This window comes from Lepidothrix coronata, unplaced genomic scaffold, assembly GCF_001604755.1.
Source record: "Lepidothrix coronata isolate B3197 unplaced genomic scaffold, Lepidothrix_coronata-1.0 Scaffold17, whole genome shotgun sequence".
Lineage (NCBI taxonomy): Eukaryota > Metazoa > Chordata > Aves > Passeriformes > Pipridae > Lepidothrix > Lepidothrix coronata.
In genome coordinates, this window is record NW_016690197.1 from 1,544,897 (window position 1) to 1,564,208 (window position 19,312).

Genomic DNA, 19,312 nt, shown 5'->3' on the forward strand with positions numbered 1-19,312 from the left:
CCCGTGGTGTTCAAGGTAGTGGAACATAAGGAATCTGGGTCAAGTGCCCGGGTGAACTGCTGCTGGCCAGGATTACATCTCTGAGCTCCACCTGGCGCACAGCCTGGCAGGACACACCCACTCCTCCTCCCCTGCATCTTCTGGTCCCTGCTCACCTCCTACAATTTTAATGTAAAGCAGAGATGGGGTCAGAGCTTGGGGGGTAGTGAACCTTGCCCAAACACCCTTTTGTTTGTGCTTTCCAACACACGCCTGCTGACAGGCAGGTCTTTGTAGTGCAGGAAGCACACAACTATCCAGGCCTGGGTGCCTTTACCTGACCTGTGATGTATTGCCCTGGCAGCAGCAGCTGCTGGAGCTGGAGTTTCTGGTCCTTCCCCTGACACAGGCACTAACTCTCAGTGCCTGTGGAAAAAGTCAGGCCTTTCACCTCCTCTGGTGGCTTTTTGCAATTGTTATAGGTAATTTGCTTGCCCCACTTCTGGTGCTGGTTGTAGGGCAAACTGCTTTGCCCCTGCTTGGGACTGAGCAGAAATTCCTGCATGTAGGTAAGTTAAATGCTGTTTTGTGTTCACATTGTCTGGAAAATCCTGCAAATGCCATTGTCTCAGAGAATCCAACTTTAGGAAAGCCTACCTGTTAATTTGAATTCATGGTATGATGGGTTATATTGTAATTTTTTCCTTGTTTTTGTAGTGATCTGCATTTGCTAAATTTCACACTTTTTTCAGCACCAACCTCACTCTAACAGTACAATTAGGGGTTAATTTAGTGTTGTGCTGCTGTAGCTGCTTCCTTAAAGAGGATCTCGAGAAAAGATAAGTGTTTCTGAGGAAGCAGAGACCTGTTTTGATTGTGTGATGCCTGTTGTTCAACAATCTACTTCTCCACTCAAACAAGAGTAATCCCTAGAGCTGTTACACAGCCCTCATACTTTAAGCCTGCACTGAGTCCCTTCTGCTCCAATTTTGACTGGAATATATATGTGTGTGTGTGTGTGTGTGTGTAGCTCCAATTTTGACTGGAATATATGTGTGTGTGTGTGTGTGTGTGTGTGTGTGTGTGTGTATCGGGGGGAGGTTCAAAATGTTTAGTGGCCAAAATCGTGCTGCTGTTTCTCTAAAGGCTCAATCTATATTTGTGATAGGAAAAGTTTCCTGCAGTAGGTTGAAGCTTTGTAAAAATGGTTTTAGGTTAGTTAAAATTGTTTATACACTGTTTACATGCTTCCTTCCTTCTAGTTTAAGCCCTTTGGTGCTGTGCCTGACCACTGATGCTGCGACCTCGCCTGGGGCTGCAAAAAGTGGGGACTTGCATCTTCTTTGCTTTCACCTCCCTGGAGGCCCTTCCCTCATGTTCAAAAACAGGTGTTTGTGGTGGGGCCAGCACCCCACTTGAGTCACCAGGCCTGGGCCTTCCCCATGCATTTTCTTCTCATTAATTTATTATTTACAGTTTCTGTTACTTTTGCCATAGAAAAATGGAATATCTGGGTATTATATGCCTTTATATGAAATAAAGTACTTTCCTCTATTGTGATGCTAAATTTCCCACCCTATGTCACACAGCAGCTCTTTCCTGTACTGCTTTCCCACCTTTCAAGTATCGCAGAAGCCAACTGTTTTTGCCAAAGGTGACTCATAATAATCTTTTCTAGTTTAAGCTCACCTTCTCAACCCTGAGATTTTGGCAGTGAGCTCTACATTTGCATGGCAAACTTTTCCACTGATGTTCTGATTTCTTAAATTTACAGCATTTTTAATAGCCCAAGTGTGCCAGGCAGTAATTCAAGAATTGTCTGTGTGGTGTATGTGGAACGTGACTAAGGATTTGTGTTTAATACTTATCTCCTTCCTCAATATTTCAAGTTGTAGGAGCCATCAAGTCTAGGATCGATGAATGACTGTTGGGATGTGACTTTGAGACTTTGCTTATTGAATGTATTTCTTTGTGTATTGGAGGCTGGCCAGCAAACACCACAAGGAGAATTACATCAGGTACTGAAGCAAAGCCCCACTCCTGGCCTTGACAAGTCTCATTAAAGGTATGCACTGTCTTTAAGACTATTTTTCAGTGACATGAACATCGCTGTCGTGGCAGAGGTTGATGATGAGGTCAGTAACACACTTACTGACAAATAACACTTTGTACTGCCAGATTTTTGCATAGCTGTTGAGCCATTCCTGCTGTCACTGAAGATGTGATGGAGCCTGTTGTAACCTACAAAGCACATATGGGCATTCCTCTCATTTGTAAAGCACATGCGAGTTGCAATACCTCTCCATCGTACCCGAACCGGGTGTGCCTTCCCCTTCATAGGTGGGAAGACATTTAATTTTTGGCCATCAAAGAATCTCCTGTTTCTGCAAAAGGATATGTGTAAATGTAGTGGTTGCTGTTTCAGATGCATCTACCAGCTGAAACTTTAGAGGGTTTCCGGAGGGAAAAATTAATAACAAAAGAAGCAGGAAAAAAAAGGGTGAGCATTAAAATGGCCACATGTAGTTTTGTTTCCAAGGACATGTGGGATTCCTGGGAAAACCTACTTGCATAGGTATCTATCACACAAAAGATGCTGTGCTGGCAAACATCTGGATGCTTGGGTATGCGCTTACCAACATGTCTGTGCATAGGGTATGGAGTCCTAATACCTGCACGGCATACATGATGTGCTAGTACATAAATAAGGGTATTTCCCTCCAATTGCTGGTAACTGCACTTGCACAAGATAAATAATTTCTGTTATCATAAGTTAATATGTTCCTTTTGTCTGTTGCTTTGCTCAGGAATTGCACTTATTTGGTTAAAACTTCTGTTATTTTTTGCATTGATAGGTTTGGGCCACAACAGGTAAGAGATTTGTTCTCATCTGTGGCAGGACACTAATTCACAAACACTGAGTTCTCATTGGTACCCATTGCTTCCAGAAGTACGTTCTGCCTTTGGTTTGACTGCCCAGAGAAGCTACAGAAAATCTTTCTGAGAACCTCTTTAAATGAAAGATGATTGTGGAGTTAGGTGTAGTCTGTACTTCTGTTTGATGTGAAGTGGGACAGATGAATAGATAGTAATTAAAAAGTTTGCAGAAATGAGAAATCCCTAAACTAGAGAAAGGAAAAAGGCTGTGTGTGGTGTGCAGGAAATGGCTGTTAAAACATCTGTTTGCAGTCTATATATGGAACCGTTTGTGTGGGAGTTCAAAAACATTTCGTTTCTCTCTGGTACTGAGGTAGCTCGACACAAAAAGCAAAGATTCAAGGTGAGTAAATACAGCAGAGAGCTTTGCAAGTCCCCTGCAGGGCAGTGAAGCCTCGGCCCTCAGCACGGCAGACGGCTCCGAGCCGCTCCTCGGGCGGGCCGGCGGCCGCGGGGTCGGGCTGCGGCCACGGGCGGGATGAGCTCCGGGGGAAGGCCGGGGACGGATCTGGCGCTCAGCTGTGGGACTGAGTGCCAAGTCACAGCCTGCCTGGAAGGGGACCAAGGACAGACGTCAGCGAGGATACGTGGGAGGGAGGGCCGTGCACCCGCGCTGGCAGGGACAAAGGGAAAACAGCTCCCTTCCAGCAGCAGAGCTCGGAGGAAACTGGCGATTCCTCCGGGAGCTGTGTGAGGTTCCCTGACGCCTGCAGTGGCGACTCTTCTAGAATTTCATAGTCCAGCTTGGGGCTGTTGCTGCTCCTGACAGGAGCGGCCGTCAGTTTGTTAGTCTGCCTTGGCATTTGGCTTCACCTCCAGCTGTGCCGTTCTTGCTGTGCCACCGTGCCTGTGCTGCACTTCTTTATCTCCCCTCCACGAGGCAGGGACGGACTGCTGAACTGTGTGGTAGCATTGCAGAACAGGGAAATTACATTATGGGGCATTAAACAGAGAAGTTAACACAGCTGATTCTCTTCAACTAAATTATTGCAGTTACTGAAAGAGGAACGGTCTAAACAGAAACCAGAAATATTATCTGAACACCATAAAAATTCCTCTAAAATCATCGAAGCAGAGAACATTCTTCAAGTTCCTTGTGGTTTGGGTGGTGCACAGTAGTACAGTTTGGCAGGCCAAAGGACTACAGGAAAAGCTTGCACTTCTCTATCAAGGATCCTGTTTCCTGGGGTTGTGGAGGGATGAATCTCTCCCTGCTCTTCATTTTCACACTGCAGCCAAGCAGGGAAGAACTTGGAGTGTGCAAAGGAGGTCACTGAGCACTTTTGCAGAATCAAGGAAAGATGGGCTTTACACTGCAGGACTACAGGCAGGATTCCCATTTGGCAAGAAATAGCACTGAATTTTGGGTAGAGAAGTGCATAACACAGTGTCATACACTTCTGATGGGAAAAGCTGCAGGCTTTTATCCTCATTAACTATTTCTGATGTGTATGTAGATCCCTTTTATGCATCCAAAATGCTTCTCTTTGTGCCCTGGTTGGAAGCTCACTGCCAACACAGTGCTGAGTAACTGCCCAGTACATCTCCATCTTCACTGCTGTTTGAACATAAGCAGATCATCTTGTTTATTTTCCCATAAAACTGCAACTCTTACCCAACCCTTTGCCCCTATTTTAACATGCCACCAATTTGTCCTTTGCTCAGGCTAATATAATTTTAAATTTCTTTTTATGATGATTATGCAATGCAGCTTTGGGTAAAAAGGCACATCTGGCATGGCACAGGATATGGCTGAGGGAGGAACAGCATGTACTGCCATCAATGGTGGGAGGAAAGAGACCATTACAATGTGCATATGGTTCCTTGTCATCCTTTAAGGGCAAGATGGAAGATGTATCCAACAGGCAAATCCTCCTAGGAAGGCATAACCTTAACCACAATGAATCCACACAGAGTGTACCATGTGGAATGTACTAGCTGTGGAGTGGTTCCACAAAAAGCACTCAAACCACCTGGATTATGGGATGGCCTTGGTCAAGCCCATGGAAGGCATGCCAGCAAACCACTTTGTCTGCTCTGCCTGCCTACCCAGGAGAGGCTGCTCTCTGTCCTTGGACCAGTCTCGCTGTGTAACTGGATGGTGTACACAACAGGTGTATGAGCACTGCTGGTTTTCCAAGGTCAGGCAAGGTTGGTATTATTTTTCCTCTCAAATCCAAATACACAGAGGAGGATTATATAACACATCCTGTGTCTCCTTCGTGTTTAGACAAGGAAGTCAAATACCTGAAACACAGGTTCCTAGGGTTAACAGCACATTTGGGTCTGGGCATCTGACTTCTACTTTCTCGTAGGTCAGCACTAAATTACTTGTACTGGTAACCACGGGTAAGGTCCTGTTCAAAAGAACGGGCTCCTTGGTCCGTGCCCAGGGGAGGAAATGTGTGGGAAATGGTGACTCGGGTACCACATGCACTCAGAGCTGCACAGACACTGAGATTTCCATCTGATGAAGCGTTTTCCTTTTGAAGCCTCCCTGTCGGGCTCTCAGCGCTGTGCAAACACCCGCACAAGGCAGCGCTTGGCGATCGCGCTCTGGGGCACGGGAAGCACCAGTGCTCTCTGCCCGGGCACTAACTGGGTGCTTTTCCCAGCTGGCAGTACTGGGAAGCGTCCTGCTGTGCTTCACACTGGGAGGGAAAGGCAAACCCAAGAACCGTGCTGTGTGAGGCCAAACCAAGCCGCGCACCCTGGGCATTTCCCAGCGCCCACGAGAAAGACCCAGGCCACCCAGACCCATTCTGTCCTTGGGGGACCCGCCGTGCCGGGTCGGATGCCATTCCCGGTGCTTTGGATGCCATTCCCGGTGTCCGGCTGCCGTGCGGAGCAGCCCCTCTCCCCCCTCCCCGCTGCCCCGCCGCCGCTCCGCCGGGCCGGCAGGGGGCGCTGGTGCTCAAGGGGAGGGCGCTCTCGCGAGAGCGCGCGGCGGTGTCGCGTGCCGGCGGAGGGCGGACGGCGCTGGTGAGGGAGCGGCGCGCGGGCCGCGGTGAGGGGCGGACGGGGGAGCGGGGCGGGGGGGTCCGTGCGGGATCCCGCCGGGAATCCCGAGGGGAATGCCGGGAGGGATCCAGTGGGGAATCCCGTGCGGGATCCCGTGCGGCGCAGCGGGAAGCGCGCGGTCGGGCCGGCCTGGCGCGGGCCGGTCGGTCGGGAAATGGGCGGAGGGCGGACGTGGAACACGAAAGACGCGGGGGTTTTGTGCTGGTCTCGCTTTCCCTTCGTGCCCCCGAGAGGGTGTGCTGCAGGCGCTCCTAAGGTCCCTTCTTTCATCGCGAAGCCAGAATCTTTTGTGAGCGGCCGCGCTCCTGGGAGGTTACATAAGCAATAGCGTCCCGAATGGTGGGGTCGTCCCGCCCCGGCGCTGGAAGTTTGTCAGACCTGTGTTGTTCGGTGCCTGGTAACTGGTGTGAGCCAGAGATCCCAGAGGGGCTGCTGTGCATTCTTTCGGCTTAAAACTCGGTGTTCGTGGGCGACATTAACGGGAAAAGCTGAGAGAGCAACCAGGTTGCTCTCCTCGGGGTTTTGGGTAAGGTGTGCAGTCACGGCAGGGTTTTTCCCTGGCAGTCGTGTGAAAACCGCCGCAAATGCACAGCGTTGGAGGGATGGATGTGCAGAGAGCGTGGCACTGCTATCTCTGAGGCCATATGCCTCAGGCAGAGCCAGGGATTTGTCACTTGTTTTCCAAAGGGTTTTAAATGCAAAAGCCTGGAAGACAGTTGAGTTGAAATGTGCAATCTCTGTTAAGATAACAGTTTGTCTTTCCCACTCTGGGACATATACTTTGGTATTGTCAGTAATTACAGCATAGAGATTTCAGGCCTTCGTTTTCAGATACTTTGTGATTTCACTTGTGTGCTGTGCATAAAACATATATTTACAATAGATGGAATTAAATGGTGACCAGACTTCTTGTCTCAGCTGCACTGGTGACTTGTAACTCTGTAGAGCCCAACTCTTGTGAGGGTGTCTGTGCAAGTGCTTTGTGCAAAGACTGTGCTCTTCTGGGGCTAAAACAGGCTGAAAAGGTGTTCAGGTCTGTGATGCAGATCATACACTGTGCAGGCAGGTAAAAACTAACTGAATTTTAGAGAATGTATTACCTAAACTTTTATTACTATTCCTTAAGGTGTTAATTTCACTTTCTCTCTTACTCAGAACTGCCAGAGGTCATTTTTTTCCTTCATGTGGCTTGTAACTTATACAGTAGGGTGGTACATACTTGTTTTGGAGGAAAATAATCCCCCCAGCAGGAGCTCCACACAGATCCTGACGCGTGATGCTGATGCTGTACTGTACAAAATGCTTGTTGTGCTTGGATCTAAATGGAAATTTCTGAGACTCAGCTCGTGTACTTACAGCACTTCACTCCCTGACCACAACTCCCACGTACCTAATTTGGGACAGTTACTTAAAAGGAACTACTGTTTTTTGGTGGAGTAAGAGTGAAATCCGTGGGGATTTCAGTTCAAACAAACCAGTGGGTTTAAAACCACATGAAGTCAGGTCAGACAGGGCTTTGGAGCAGCCTTGTCCAGCTGACTGGAAGAAATCATTCCACATTTATAAACAGAGCCTGTTTGATGTGAGGATTCATTCCCTTCAGAAGTTTTTCCCCAGTTCCTCTCTTTTTGAGGTGATTCCACACTCATTTGCAGTGGAAAACAATGCTCTTCCCAAGGGCAACGGGGATGGTTGTGCTGAAAGTGAAAAGCTGGTAAAACCAGTTTCCTGCTGGCCTGTTTGCAGCCTGTGCAGGCAAGGCAGGATTGTCCCGTCCTCCTCTGCTCCCCAGCCACCAGATACTTAATTAAAAACTAAAAAAAAATTTTTGTCGATCAGTTTCTGACCTACAAATAAAATAAAAGACAATTATGGGAAGTAACACCTCAGGGGTGGAGGGCAAGCAGCTAGGGAGGTTGCACAGAGCACCAGGAGAAGTAATACTGTGATGAGGATTTGGCTGTACGGTCTTCATGGTGACAACTCTAGCAAGCCCAAAATCTTCCTGCAAGAACTGGTAGTTATTTTATGATTAGGAACAATAATATCACCTTCCTGCCTCATTCAGGCACTATTTTTGGTTTCGTGGCTATAATATTTTGATTATGTACCGGCAAGTACATGTACGTGGCCCATCCCTGAGAGTGTTCAAGGCCAGGCTGGATGGGGCGCTGAGCAACCTGGTCCAGTGAGAAGTGTCCGTGCCCATGGCAGAGGGGTTGGAACTGGATGATCTGCAAGGCCTTTTCCAACCCAGGCCGTTCCGTGTGCTTTCCTCTGCTGTGTGGAATTGTGGACGCAAGAGTAGATGTGACAATAATTGTGTATGTGTGAGTGTCATTTTGGTCCTTCCAGGAGCTAACTGCACCCGAGCGATTTATTGTCCTGGTTTCTGGCAGTCCCAGGCGCAGTGCTGGATGGGGAGCCTCGCTGCTGGGCTGTGCATGGCCGGGGCGGACGGGAGGTTGAACTGTGCAGGCCAGCAGCCCTTGAGCCTTGGGGGCTGCAGCAGAAAGACGCGCTGGGTTTGCTTTGTTGCGTTTCTTGGGTGGAGAAGTCACATTGCCACACTCCCGAACTTGCAACAAACAGCGGTTTGGTTGCAAAACGTTGTGGTTTCGCGGTTTGAGCTGCCGGTGGGACGCTCGGAGGCCCTCGGTGTTCTGGATGAGCGGAGCGGGGCCGGTGCTGGGTCCGGCCCGGTCCCTCCCGGCGCTGCCGACGTGCGGCTCGGGCGGGCGCGGTGCCCGGGCCGGGGCGGGGCGCGGGCTGGGCCGCCCCGATAAGGGCTCGGGGCCGGGGCGGGGCCCGTCCGCTCCAGCGAGCGGGGCTCTGGAGCGGAATCCGCAGCTGGAGCAGTCGCGCGTGACCGCCCGAGAGCATTCCCGAGGCCGTGCCTCTGCGGAGCGGGAGGCTGGGAATGGGAGCGGCGTGATAAACAGGACGCTGAGGGATTGCTTCCTGCGCTCGGAAAGTAAGTGCGAGCTCAGCTGGCGGGGGGTGCGCATCCCGTGAGTCACGTACCCCTGGAGGGGACCCCTGTGTGCTTGGAAACAGATGGTACGGAAATGGCCAAAAAAGGTGACTGTGTTGCAGCCACGTGTCCTCTTGCAGAAGTAATTGTATTTTGTTACTGTTGAGCTGAAGTGTATGATCCCGGTAGTGTCAGAGCATGGGAACTGAAAACGGCTTTAACTCCCAGTGCTGTTGGGGGGTAACTGGAAAACGAGGAAATAGGTGGTTACCCCCACTTAGTTTTGTTAGAGGCTTGTGGAAATTGAAAAGAAGGCTGGATTGGCTCTAACCCTCAACTGTCGTGTGAGTTTTACTGCCTAATTTTTGACAAAGGATGTGAACAGCCATTTTAAGAGGAGTTGGCTGGCTGGAGGAAGGCAGCATTCATTCTCTCTGTACACATTTTGGAAAGAGTCTCGTGCAATCAAATGAAAAAACAGAAAAGCAATAAACAGTAGTTTCAGAAATCATTAGAGAAGCATGTATAAGCTTCTTAATTTTGACTGTACCAGTATGAAGTTGCTAATGCAGAGTATGAAAAAGTAGCATTTCTTCAGGCACTGAGTCCAGTTCCCTCATATAAATTCAGAAAACACATAAATGGTAACACAGCATTCTTTGGGCTTGGTATTTGTACGTACAGAGCTTAAAATAATTTTCACAGACGTTGTAAGTACATTATCTGCCATGTGAGCAAATATGGCAGTTATATTTAGCCTTTCAGACTTTGACTGGGTTGTTATGTAAGAATATAATAAATGAAATAATAAACAATATGATTTTTTTTGTTGTTTACTTGTGAGTATAGGATAGCTTTTAATGTATCAAATGCCCTTGTTTTCTTGGCTGGGTGTATCGCTGCCTTTGCATTAACATTTGTTAGATTACATCTGAGAACTAGGGCTCCCAGTTACATTTCCCTGTAGGCTGTACATGAGAGTTGACAAGCAAGATAAAGTCTGAGGACAGTTACGAGGAGAAAGATTACCTTTTACTGAACATTGCTAGCATGGTGAAGATCTTGAGACCTTACAGAATTGTGTATTGCACCTCTGAATGTGCAAATACAGGGACAACCCCAAAATTTATAGTGCAGCATGGGGAATGATGTATTTTTGATTTCTGTACCCTGTCTAATTTGGTGTAGAATAACATAAGCTTAAAAAATACATTCAAGTTCACTTCACCTGTAGTTGTGCTCTGCACTTCCTAGAAGATGGATGTTATGGTGAGGATGGGACTGAGTTGTGTGCAGGGTCTTTGGGTAGCTCCTGTGCCTGCTCCGTGTCTCGTGTCTGGGGGCACGAGAAACAAGAAGCCCGTTGTGTTGAGGGAACCAAGGGAGATGCAGCCTCTGCTCCTGCCCCACAGCAAACCTTGCTTTTTCTGTCAGCTTCCATGTGCAAGCCACTCCCAGCCCTCTGCTTTCTGAAACACACGTCTGTCTGGTGGGTCTTGGCTGTAGAAGGATTTTTGGGTTGCAGTTTATATGACCATGGGGCTTGGAAAGTGCAGACGAAGTAGCTGCTCAGTAACACAAGCTCCATGGTCGTCTTATCATATTCAAAACACTCTTTTCAGTTCCCTCCAGAGGAGTGGTAAAATCTGTGACATTTTAGATGGGCATGTGTACGCTTTAGTTAGTTCTGCTGGGAGTTTCCATAGCTGTCATTGCTGAGGACTTGTTTTAAATAGAACCTTCACTGTGAATGTTTCATTAGTGCTTCAGGAATTCCATGGCTGGGATTGAGGAGAGTTGAAACTCTTCAGTAATGAAATACCCACCATTTAGAAAAAATGCTTATAATGATCCTTCCCATTTTTACTAAAAACCCATACTATCTTTCCCCCTTTACTTGCAGAATCCTTACCAGTCTGACTTCTGCAGAAATTTTGTGTCTGAGCCCCTTTTACTTGAGGCTGTGCTGAAGCTACAGTAACTTGAAGTAAGTTACTGCTGCTGTGAGACCAGGACAAAAATAATGGGGAGCTGCTCTAAATTTTGGCCTTTGCAGCTTAGTAAAGAGTGATCTGTGGAGCAATATTTGGGTGTTCAGTTAATGGAGCTGTATTGGAATTTTCTGATTTATGGGAGCCAGTTCATTTGCCTGCAGCTGAAAAAGGGGTGACTGAAACATTTCCTGCCCCTGGCTGGGCCATTCTCCTCCAGCTCTGGCATTGCTGTGGAACTCTCCCTGAATCAGCCCCTCAGCTCTGGAGTTTTGCTGGCAAGACAGAAAAGCCAGAGCAAGCTGACTGGCAGGGGAGGATTGCCTAAGCTCCTGTGGTTGAAGCTGTTGTTAAATATCTGTGGGTTTTCCTGCAGTTGTGCAAATTCCATGGGCCGAGGTGTTAGAGAGGCCATTGTTGCTCCTGGAGAAAGCCTTTTCTGTGTCTGGAAAACTTCCATCCATACAGGGTCTTGGGGTTTTTTTGTTCACCTTTATAGTGAAGTAGAGCAGATGGCTCTTCATATGATGCCCTTCCTCTTCCGTTAAAAGAGGAATAGAAACTATTAAGAAATTGTTTTTCCACTGTGTTTCAGGAACACTTCAAGAATGAGTCCACCACAAGATAGAAATAGAAATTCCTGCAGCAGTGAGACTCTGGCAAAGTGCTTTCAAGCAAAGAAGGACTTGGAAACAGCTATATCTGGAATTGTCAAAGCTGAACAGCAGATTAAGGAGAACTGGCGGGAGGTAATTTTAAATTATATTTTAAAAATATTTTAATAACTAACATTACTGTAATGACAGTTTGTTATTCCAGAGTACTTACTATTGTCTTGATGATCTGAAATTTCCCTGGAGACTTGCAAGCATGTTGCTGTGTCATTTGGTCATGCTGTTGATAAATTCCTGTATTAAAAGCTTAGGCATGCAGAATTTCCTAAACCTGTTGGTTGAAACATTAGAATAGAGAGATATTGCAAGTAACACTGTTCTTTTTTACTTCTCTAAAGGTAGCTTTGGAACTTTTACTAACCTGAGTTATGTGGTGCTGTGGATGACTGTGGTTAGTTTTTGAGAAATAAGTTGCTCCAGCAGTACTTGTCACCTGCCTGTGACAAACAGCATTTTGTCATCAGCGCAGGAAGTGTTTGTTCACCCTGTTTGGCAGATGTTGTAGAAGTGGTGGGTGTTGCCTTGCAGGTCAAAGCGAAGATCCACAGCCACATCAGCCGGCACCTGGAATGCCTGCGCAGCCGCGAGGTCTGGCTCTTCGAGCAGGTGGATCTCATCCAGCAGCTCAAGGAGGAGGCCTTGCAGCAGCAGGCACAGCAGCTCTACTGGGTAAGGCTTGGAAAGTGCCTTGTGGTCACGTTGCACTGGATTTTTGAGCAAACTTCGTCCTTGCAAGTATTTCCTCAATTCTAATCCTAGAAGCCGAAACAATAACGTGTTTTGTCTTCCATGCAGTATTTGGGACAGTTCAATTGCCTTATTCATCAGCTGGAACACTCCTATAGCAATGAACTAGCAAACCAGATCTCAGTTTGCCTGGAGAGGTAAATATATTTTATTTATATTTTATCAACACAGTTGGTTTTATTTGACTTACGAATTTAGTCTGATTTTTTTTTTATTTTAATAGAACTAATAATAGATCTCACTCACTATTACTACATTTTTAATGGTTCCTAGAAATAAGATATTTGAAGCAATCTGAGATGATTCCTTTCATGTTTGGGTTTTTTTTTTTAATCTTAGATTGAAAAACAGGACTATAACAAGCAGGGAGGTACTCATTTGTGCAGATTATTTCAAATATTAGTTGATGATGGCAACTGAAGTAAGGAGAGGAAACTTGTGTTTTGCTGGCTATTTAATCTGTTCTGTGGTTTGTGGATAGGCATCTCTTTCTTTTATGAAAGTATTAATTTTTTTTTTTTTACCTAATTAGTGCCAAGTCAGCTAGGAAGCCTTTGTATGAAATTATGGAGTGACTTCCAAAACAGGACAGAAGAAGAAAATTGTAATTTTTTTTCCTTTCTGTAACTGTTGTCTTACTCTTTCAGACTGGAAGGTCTTACACTTAAACCAGAAGAGTCTTCCATCCTGAATTTTGAGGCTGACACCTCTTACCTTCGCCAGGCTATTACCTCATTTGGTTCAATTAAAACAATGGTAAGCACCAAGACTTCCCTGGGTTGAAATATTTGCCTCAAAAAGTAGTGTGATAAAATTCCAAGGGATAGTTCTGCTTGTTACAGCTTGAATGGAACCTGTGTTCAAGTCATATGGTTTTAGCTGAATAATTAACTGTTGCACGTAGTTTTCAGTTTCACTGAATTTAGTTATCTGCTTATGTACATGTTATTTTAATATATTTTGACAGAGGCTGAGGGAATGACTACTGTATTCTTACTCTATTCCACCAACTGGAAATTAATGTCACATTTTTCTTTAGATAGTAATAGTTAAAATGTTCACTTAACTAATGGTTAAAATTATCACTTTCTGTGATAAAAATGTTTTGGGATTCTTATATAAGCAGCATATTTCCTGTATTATTGGAGAAAATGCTCTTAAAGGAAGTGAACTGAAGGTAGTATTTTTAGTAAATCTTTCTCCATTCTGTTTGTAAATGTTGAGAACATGGTTAGCTACAAAGCACTGACCAGTTGTAACTGCACTTTACTTCTGCTTTATTGTAGAATTCATCTTTGAAACTGGACAAAATGGAGATTGAGATTAACTTTTACTTTTCTTTCAGCAAACCTCAGAGAGAGAGAATGCTTCTCCCTGGTTCCCGGGGCAGAACTGTGCCCTGATGAACTGTGAGCAGGTAAGATTAGAACTTGTGTCTGTGAGTGTTTAATTGCATTAAAGGGAAGAGGAGAACTCAAGCACGTTATGTGAGCTTGAGTAGCGACTTATGTTTGTTTAAGATGCTCGAGTAGTCAGTAACAGTGGCTGTGGTGAGCACCAGTGATCCGATGTTGTAGCTGCTCCAGGAACAGACACGCAAGAACATATTATGAAAGGGTATGTGGGGTGTGAGTGTCAGTCAGAATTTTTTAGTTGAATGTTGCTTGATGTTGTCAGGTCAGGACTTCGAACTATCCGATTCCTTTTAATGCAGAAATTCATGGGGAAATGTTATATTGGGCTCTGCACGGTGTCAGTGAAGGAGGGCAGCAAATCAGTAATGGGAATTGGGGCCAGGAGCAGGGGGATGGTTGGGTTACACATCTCAGAGCTCTGCGTTTTAGAAATTGTCGCTTCCCTTTCTTGTAATTTGCTCTCTGAAGAATCTGGGGTCACAAAACAATCAGTGCAGTGGCTTCAAGTCATATAGGCAATTGAAGATTTACTTTTTTTGTAATTAGAAGGGACTGGTTTTTCTTTTGGTGCAGAAATACTGATGTATGTTGATGTTCACCATAGATTGCCTCAGCAATTAGACATTCTCATGACCAACAACATTGTTTCTCAGCAGAAGACACTGTGTGGCACAGTGAGTGCCTCCCTTGCGGACTGGCTACTGGGAAGCAGACCCGTGGCTGCTCACCAGGCTCCCTATGTTCCCAGCACCAATCTTGAGGAATGGGTTACACAAAAATGTGTGTCAGAGCCCAGCCAGGTAAGCCTTTTGTGCTTAACCTAGTTTTTAATAGAGGGGAAAACAGAGTATCTGATAGCAGGCAGAATATGGTGGGAATTAAACCTTCTGTAATTCTCTTTAGTCTGCTTCATGTTCAGCTAATCCTTTGGCACTTACTGTCTGGATGCTCCAAGCTGTAACTATGCAAACAGTTACTGAACTTTGTCTTTTAGTCTTAATAGATGTATTTCAATGTGTCTTTACTAGGATTTGAATTCTTCCAAAGTTTGTTATTCTGAGCAAGCCTGGGGAAATCTGAAAGATCTGGAGAACTGGCTCCTGCAGAATCAGCAGTGTGATGTTGCTGGGAAGACAGACTCCCCTGGCCGCAAGGACTCCACCTCTACTTCCAGCTCATCCTTTTCCACTATTGAAAAGGTGGAGGAACTGGAATACCTTGGACAAGAAGAGATGGACCTTTCTGACTGGCTGATTACTGCTGACACAGAAAATGGAAATACTGCTTCAGATGAGAAATGGAAGTGTGAGTTTAAACCTTTTAGGGAAGAATGCAATTTGAGTGATTGGCTCCTCAAAGCTGAAACATGTACCAGTTGTCGTGGCAGCCAGATCAAAAATGTGGAAATTGAGAACCTGGGAAATCTGAAGTGCCTGAATGAGCATCTTGATGGAAAGAAGTCGCCCACTACATCTGCTGTAAATGCTTGGCTTCTTCAACATCCCCAGGCCCCCTTTAAAGTGGAAGATGTGTGCAAAGCCAATGAGCTGTGTGCCAGCTTTTCAGAATGTGTGTGTGATGAAAACTGTGGAAAAGAGGCTCTTTGTAAATGGCTTCTGAAGAAGGATTGGAAGGATAAAAATGGAGTTCCAGTCAGCCAGAAAGATACACCAGACCCTGAGTATGAGAAGACCAAGTCTGCTGCCAGTACCTGGCTTAACCCCACACAGCAGCTCACAGGGGAGCCCGTGAGTGCGGAGAAAGCGGATTATTCGGCCGAGATCGCAGAACCCTTGAAAGTGTTGCTGGAAAGGCCTCTGACGAGCTGGCTGGCCAAGGCTGAGCACAGAGCAGAAAGCGCAGAAGAAAAGGCGAGTCGGGAAAAAGCAGACAAGAGTTTCAAGAGTCCTTTCCTAGACCTCCTGGCTCCATTCCACCTCCCCTTGAATGTGAACAGTTGGGTGTTGACTTCAAATGACCTGGAAAATGCAAACCCGCCTCCAGCGGAAGATAAATGGCTTCTGCGCAAGAAAGCACAAGTGAGCATAGACTTGTTACTGCTCTGTCTTATGTGCTGGGTTTATTGTCTTACTCTAATGACTTCTCTTCCAATTTCATAGCTCTTCTGGGTAATACTGAGTGACAGTTTTAGGTTTCTTAGCTCTTTTAATATTTTCATGATTATTAGTTATTTAACACAAAACGATGTTATACTAAATGAAGAAAGTATTAATCTCAAAGACTCAGAAGTCAGTTTTGGTTTTGTTTTCGAACACTTAGCAGAATTTGAAGAGAAATCAGAATGTATTTGTGTTTGGGGATCAGTAATTAAGGTGACTTCTCTTTCAGGACTTTGGCCTTCCTACAGTTTGCGACCTTTTTGCCTGTATGAAACTCAGTGGAGATAACGAAAAGTGGCTGTATCGATCTCCTTTACAGGTAGGATGCACAGAGTGTGTTAGAACAGCTGAGCCTAAACATGACTTGGGGGTACAGAACACGGACACTGGCAGCTAATGGTCATCTTCAGTTCTTTAAATGTGATGCTTAGCAGTGTTGTAATTTCCTCCCAACAGACCTTTTCAATAGCTTGGACCATTCTCCTTTGTCATTATTCCTCCCTCTTTTGATAACAAGCCACAGAAGGAATGACATATGTTCTTGTGTAAATCACTCAACTGATTGACACTTGGTCACTTCAATTGGAACTAGAATGTGCAATTAATGTATAAATTTCCAGGTAGTAATATATTTACAACTGACATCACGTTTTTCCTTTCTGACAATGACTCTTTGTCATTGTTTTTGAAATTGATGAAAATAGTCCTTGGCAGGAGTACTTCAAACCCTAAAAGGCAAGATACTCATTCTAGGAGGAATTTTAGTATTATTTCCCCCCCCACCAGGGTATCTTATACGTGTTATTTTTGCCAAAGTGTTGCTTTCTATTTATCAAAGAGAGTAACCCCATTTTAAATTTGTTTAGATGTGAAGAACTGGAAGCGACAAATCATCCCCTTCCTGCCATCAGTCGCACATCGTGCTGAGTGACTGCAGCCAGCTGAGTTCTCGTGTTTTGTGTTCGGCCGCCTGCTTTTTCTTCTAAAATTATAACAAAAAGAAAGATTACTCATATAACAGAGTTATGGTGCAGAAGATGCCTTTTTGTTATGATTATTTCTGAAATGTAAACCCACTGAACATAAGCAATCTGATGCTATAGAGGTGTTGGCAAATTCCTGTCTGTTATGGGGATACAAGGATCTTCTTTCATGGGTTGTCACTTGAAGTATGTTGAAGCCAGTGCAAGTATAAAGCAAAATCTTCCTGGTGCTGTGAAACATCCACCTTTGGCAGTGACTTTAGAAGTGCTGCTGTTCCTTTCAGCTGCTACAACTTTGTCATGCATTGCATTCCAGCTTATGGGGATTGCAAGGTAACTTAGGCTGTATTTGGAAGCAATTTCTTTTATTGAGCAGTTGCCAACTTCGAAGGCTTCATTTGCATCATGTATTGGTGCATCTCCCAGCTGCGTATGTGTAGTCCAGATTTTGAAAAGAACATAGATTTATGGGACCTGGCATGCAACAGGAGAATTGGTAACTTATTTTTAAATGAAAACTTTTCTTGCAAATTTTTGAGCCGTTCAGAGAATATGGTAGGGTGTTGATTTTCATTCACCAGGAGATCAGATCCCACCGTGTCCCCAGCATTTAATAACTATTTGAATGTCACTGGAAAAGCTGTAAAATGGAATGTGTATGTTTCTGCTAGTTCTAGGTAATTCATAATGAATTTTTATTGACTGAACCACTGCAAAGTAGGCATCTTAGCCATATAATATTTAAAGGTAATATTTGGGGAATTAGATGCCTTTCAGCAGATTGATGTTATGCTGTTTCATTGGGAAACACTAACTTGGCAAACTGTGTGGCTCCCACTGATGCAGTTTAAAGGTATTTAATCTGTGGATTTCCCTGTGATTATGCATGTGAAAGTGCATCCAGTAACTCACATCCTTATAGCTGTGGACATAATATGAGCAATACCTCTTCAGATATTTAGCAGTTTGAGCCCGTAGGAAAGAATGCAAAGATGTTAGATGGAAATATGGATCATGAAAAACTGAAGTTTTGTAATTTCTGGTGCAGTTTCTATTCACTTAACAAATTGCTCTTTATGAAAATAGCCTCCCCTTCTCCCCTTCTGCAGCCTGCCTGGGAATGGAAGTTGAGTTCTTCACAACCCTGTAGAAAAGAAATTATTATCAAGATCTGACCTTGGTACCACTTTGCAGTGTGAACACATTCCTGTCTGATTGAACCTGTGCATTTGTTTAAAAATAAGTTTTTGGTCTGAGAAGGGGACTCTGCACATCTGAAACCAGACCCTGAAAGGGCTTAACATCAGCAAACCACTTGAGACTTTTGTACTTTCATAGCCAGGGCTTTCTGCTGGAGGCAGAAAGGTGTTTTGGAAGTCCACTGTCCCTTTCAAATGTGTCCTTGTTGCTGTATGGGAGGACTGCACTGTGACTACTCCAGTAATAGCCTGATGTGATTAGCAGTTGAATTTTATGAAGGTGATTGACGTGCAGCCCACCTCTTCTAATGAATTCCTTGTAGTTGTCATTGTGTGCTACTTTGTCAGTTCATTATGGGCCTTTAAAACTTGGGAGGTATGTATTCCTTTACTTACTCAACTGACTTGTTGTCACTAATTGATATTTATGTAAAACATTGATTAGTCTTTTCCATTAAAAAATAATTGCAACCAAAGGGTGTGTTATGTCTCCTTTGCAAGATGGTTAACAAAAAGTGCTGTGGCACAGGTCCTGGTTGGCCTCTGTCTGGGAGCTGCTGCAGTTGTGCTTCCATCCTCAGATGAGATTCATGTGCTTTAGTTCATTTCACCACTGCCTGGAGCTGCATGGAGCTCCACTGGGAAAGGGGGAAACCCTGGGACAGGGTACACAGCCAGTGGGGAAACTCCTGTCTTTTACTGCCCTGCAACGTGAGCTGCTGGACATGCAGCTTTGTGTCTGAGTCACCTGGGCTTTGCTCAGCTGCTCTGAGAAATACAGACTTGGACAAAGTGGCGCATTTGCTTCTTATCACTCTTGAATACTTAAAGAGGATTCATGGATTTCAGTAGCTTTTGCTGCTCTTCTCCCGTGGCTGAAAAACATCTGTGGTCTGTCTGGCTGTGCAATTGGAATCAAGTTCCTCTCTGGCTCTCCTGGTATTTGAACATCAGACTCCCTGCATGAGTGGTTCCTCCTCTGAGGATTTTCCATTCCTTTAAACTCCAGCCTGCCTTGTACCAGTAAGAGAACATTTACAGTTGGGCCTGGCAGCCTTTCAGCCAGGGTACTTTGAATTTCATGTGTGTATCCTGAATGTTTAGCTTTCAAAGATAGGGAAAAAGATACTATTAAGTCATCCCAAGACAAAGAGGTCAATAGCAGGAGCTGAGAATGCTCAAATGTTTGGAGAGCTTTCTTTGAACAATCTCAGATATTGGATTGTTGCCTTGTGGTGAGGAATGCTTCCTTCTCTCCCATACAGCTCCCTG

At 45.2% G+C, this 19,312-nt stretch overlaps 1 protein-coding gene across 5 annotated transcripts; it reads left to right on the forward strand.

Annotated features, from left to right (window-relative positions):
- Window positions 1-5,835: 5,835 nt before the first annotated feature.
- NCOA4 (nuclear receptor coactivator 4) lies at window positions 5,836-18,516 on the forward strand. 5 transcript variants are annotated; one of them, XM_017807104.1, is made up of 11 exons: window positions 8,799-8,911; window positions 10,815-10,898; window positions 11,498-11,651; window positions 12,105-12,245; window positions 12,372-12,460; window positions 12,971-13,079; window positions 13,669-13,740; window positions 14,392-14,538; window positions 14,767-15,777; window positions 16,088-16,177; window positions 16,725-18,516. In XM_017807104.1, exons 3-11 carry the CDS (start codon window positions 11,511-11,513, stop codon window positions 16,728-16,730), a joined length of 1,806 nt encoding a protein of 601 aa, XP_017662593.1. In that variant the 5' UTR covers window positions 8,799-8,911; window positions 10,815-10,898; window positions 11,498-11,510; the 3' UTR covers window positions 16,731-18,516. The 5 variants fall into 5 exon arrangements, with proteins under 5 accessions (XP_017662594.1, XP_017662592.1, XP_017662596.1 ...); XM_017807105.1 differs by lacking the exons at window positions 8,799-8,911; window positions 10,815-10,898 and adding an exon at window positions 5,836-5,898; XM_017807103.1 differs by lacking the exons at window positions 8,799-8,911; window positions 10,815-10,898 and adding an exon at window positions 5,870-5,923.
- Window positions 18,517-19,312: the final 796 nt, after the last annotated feature.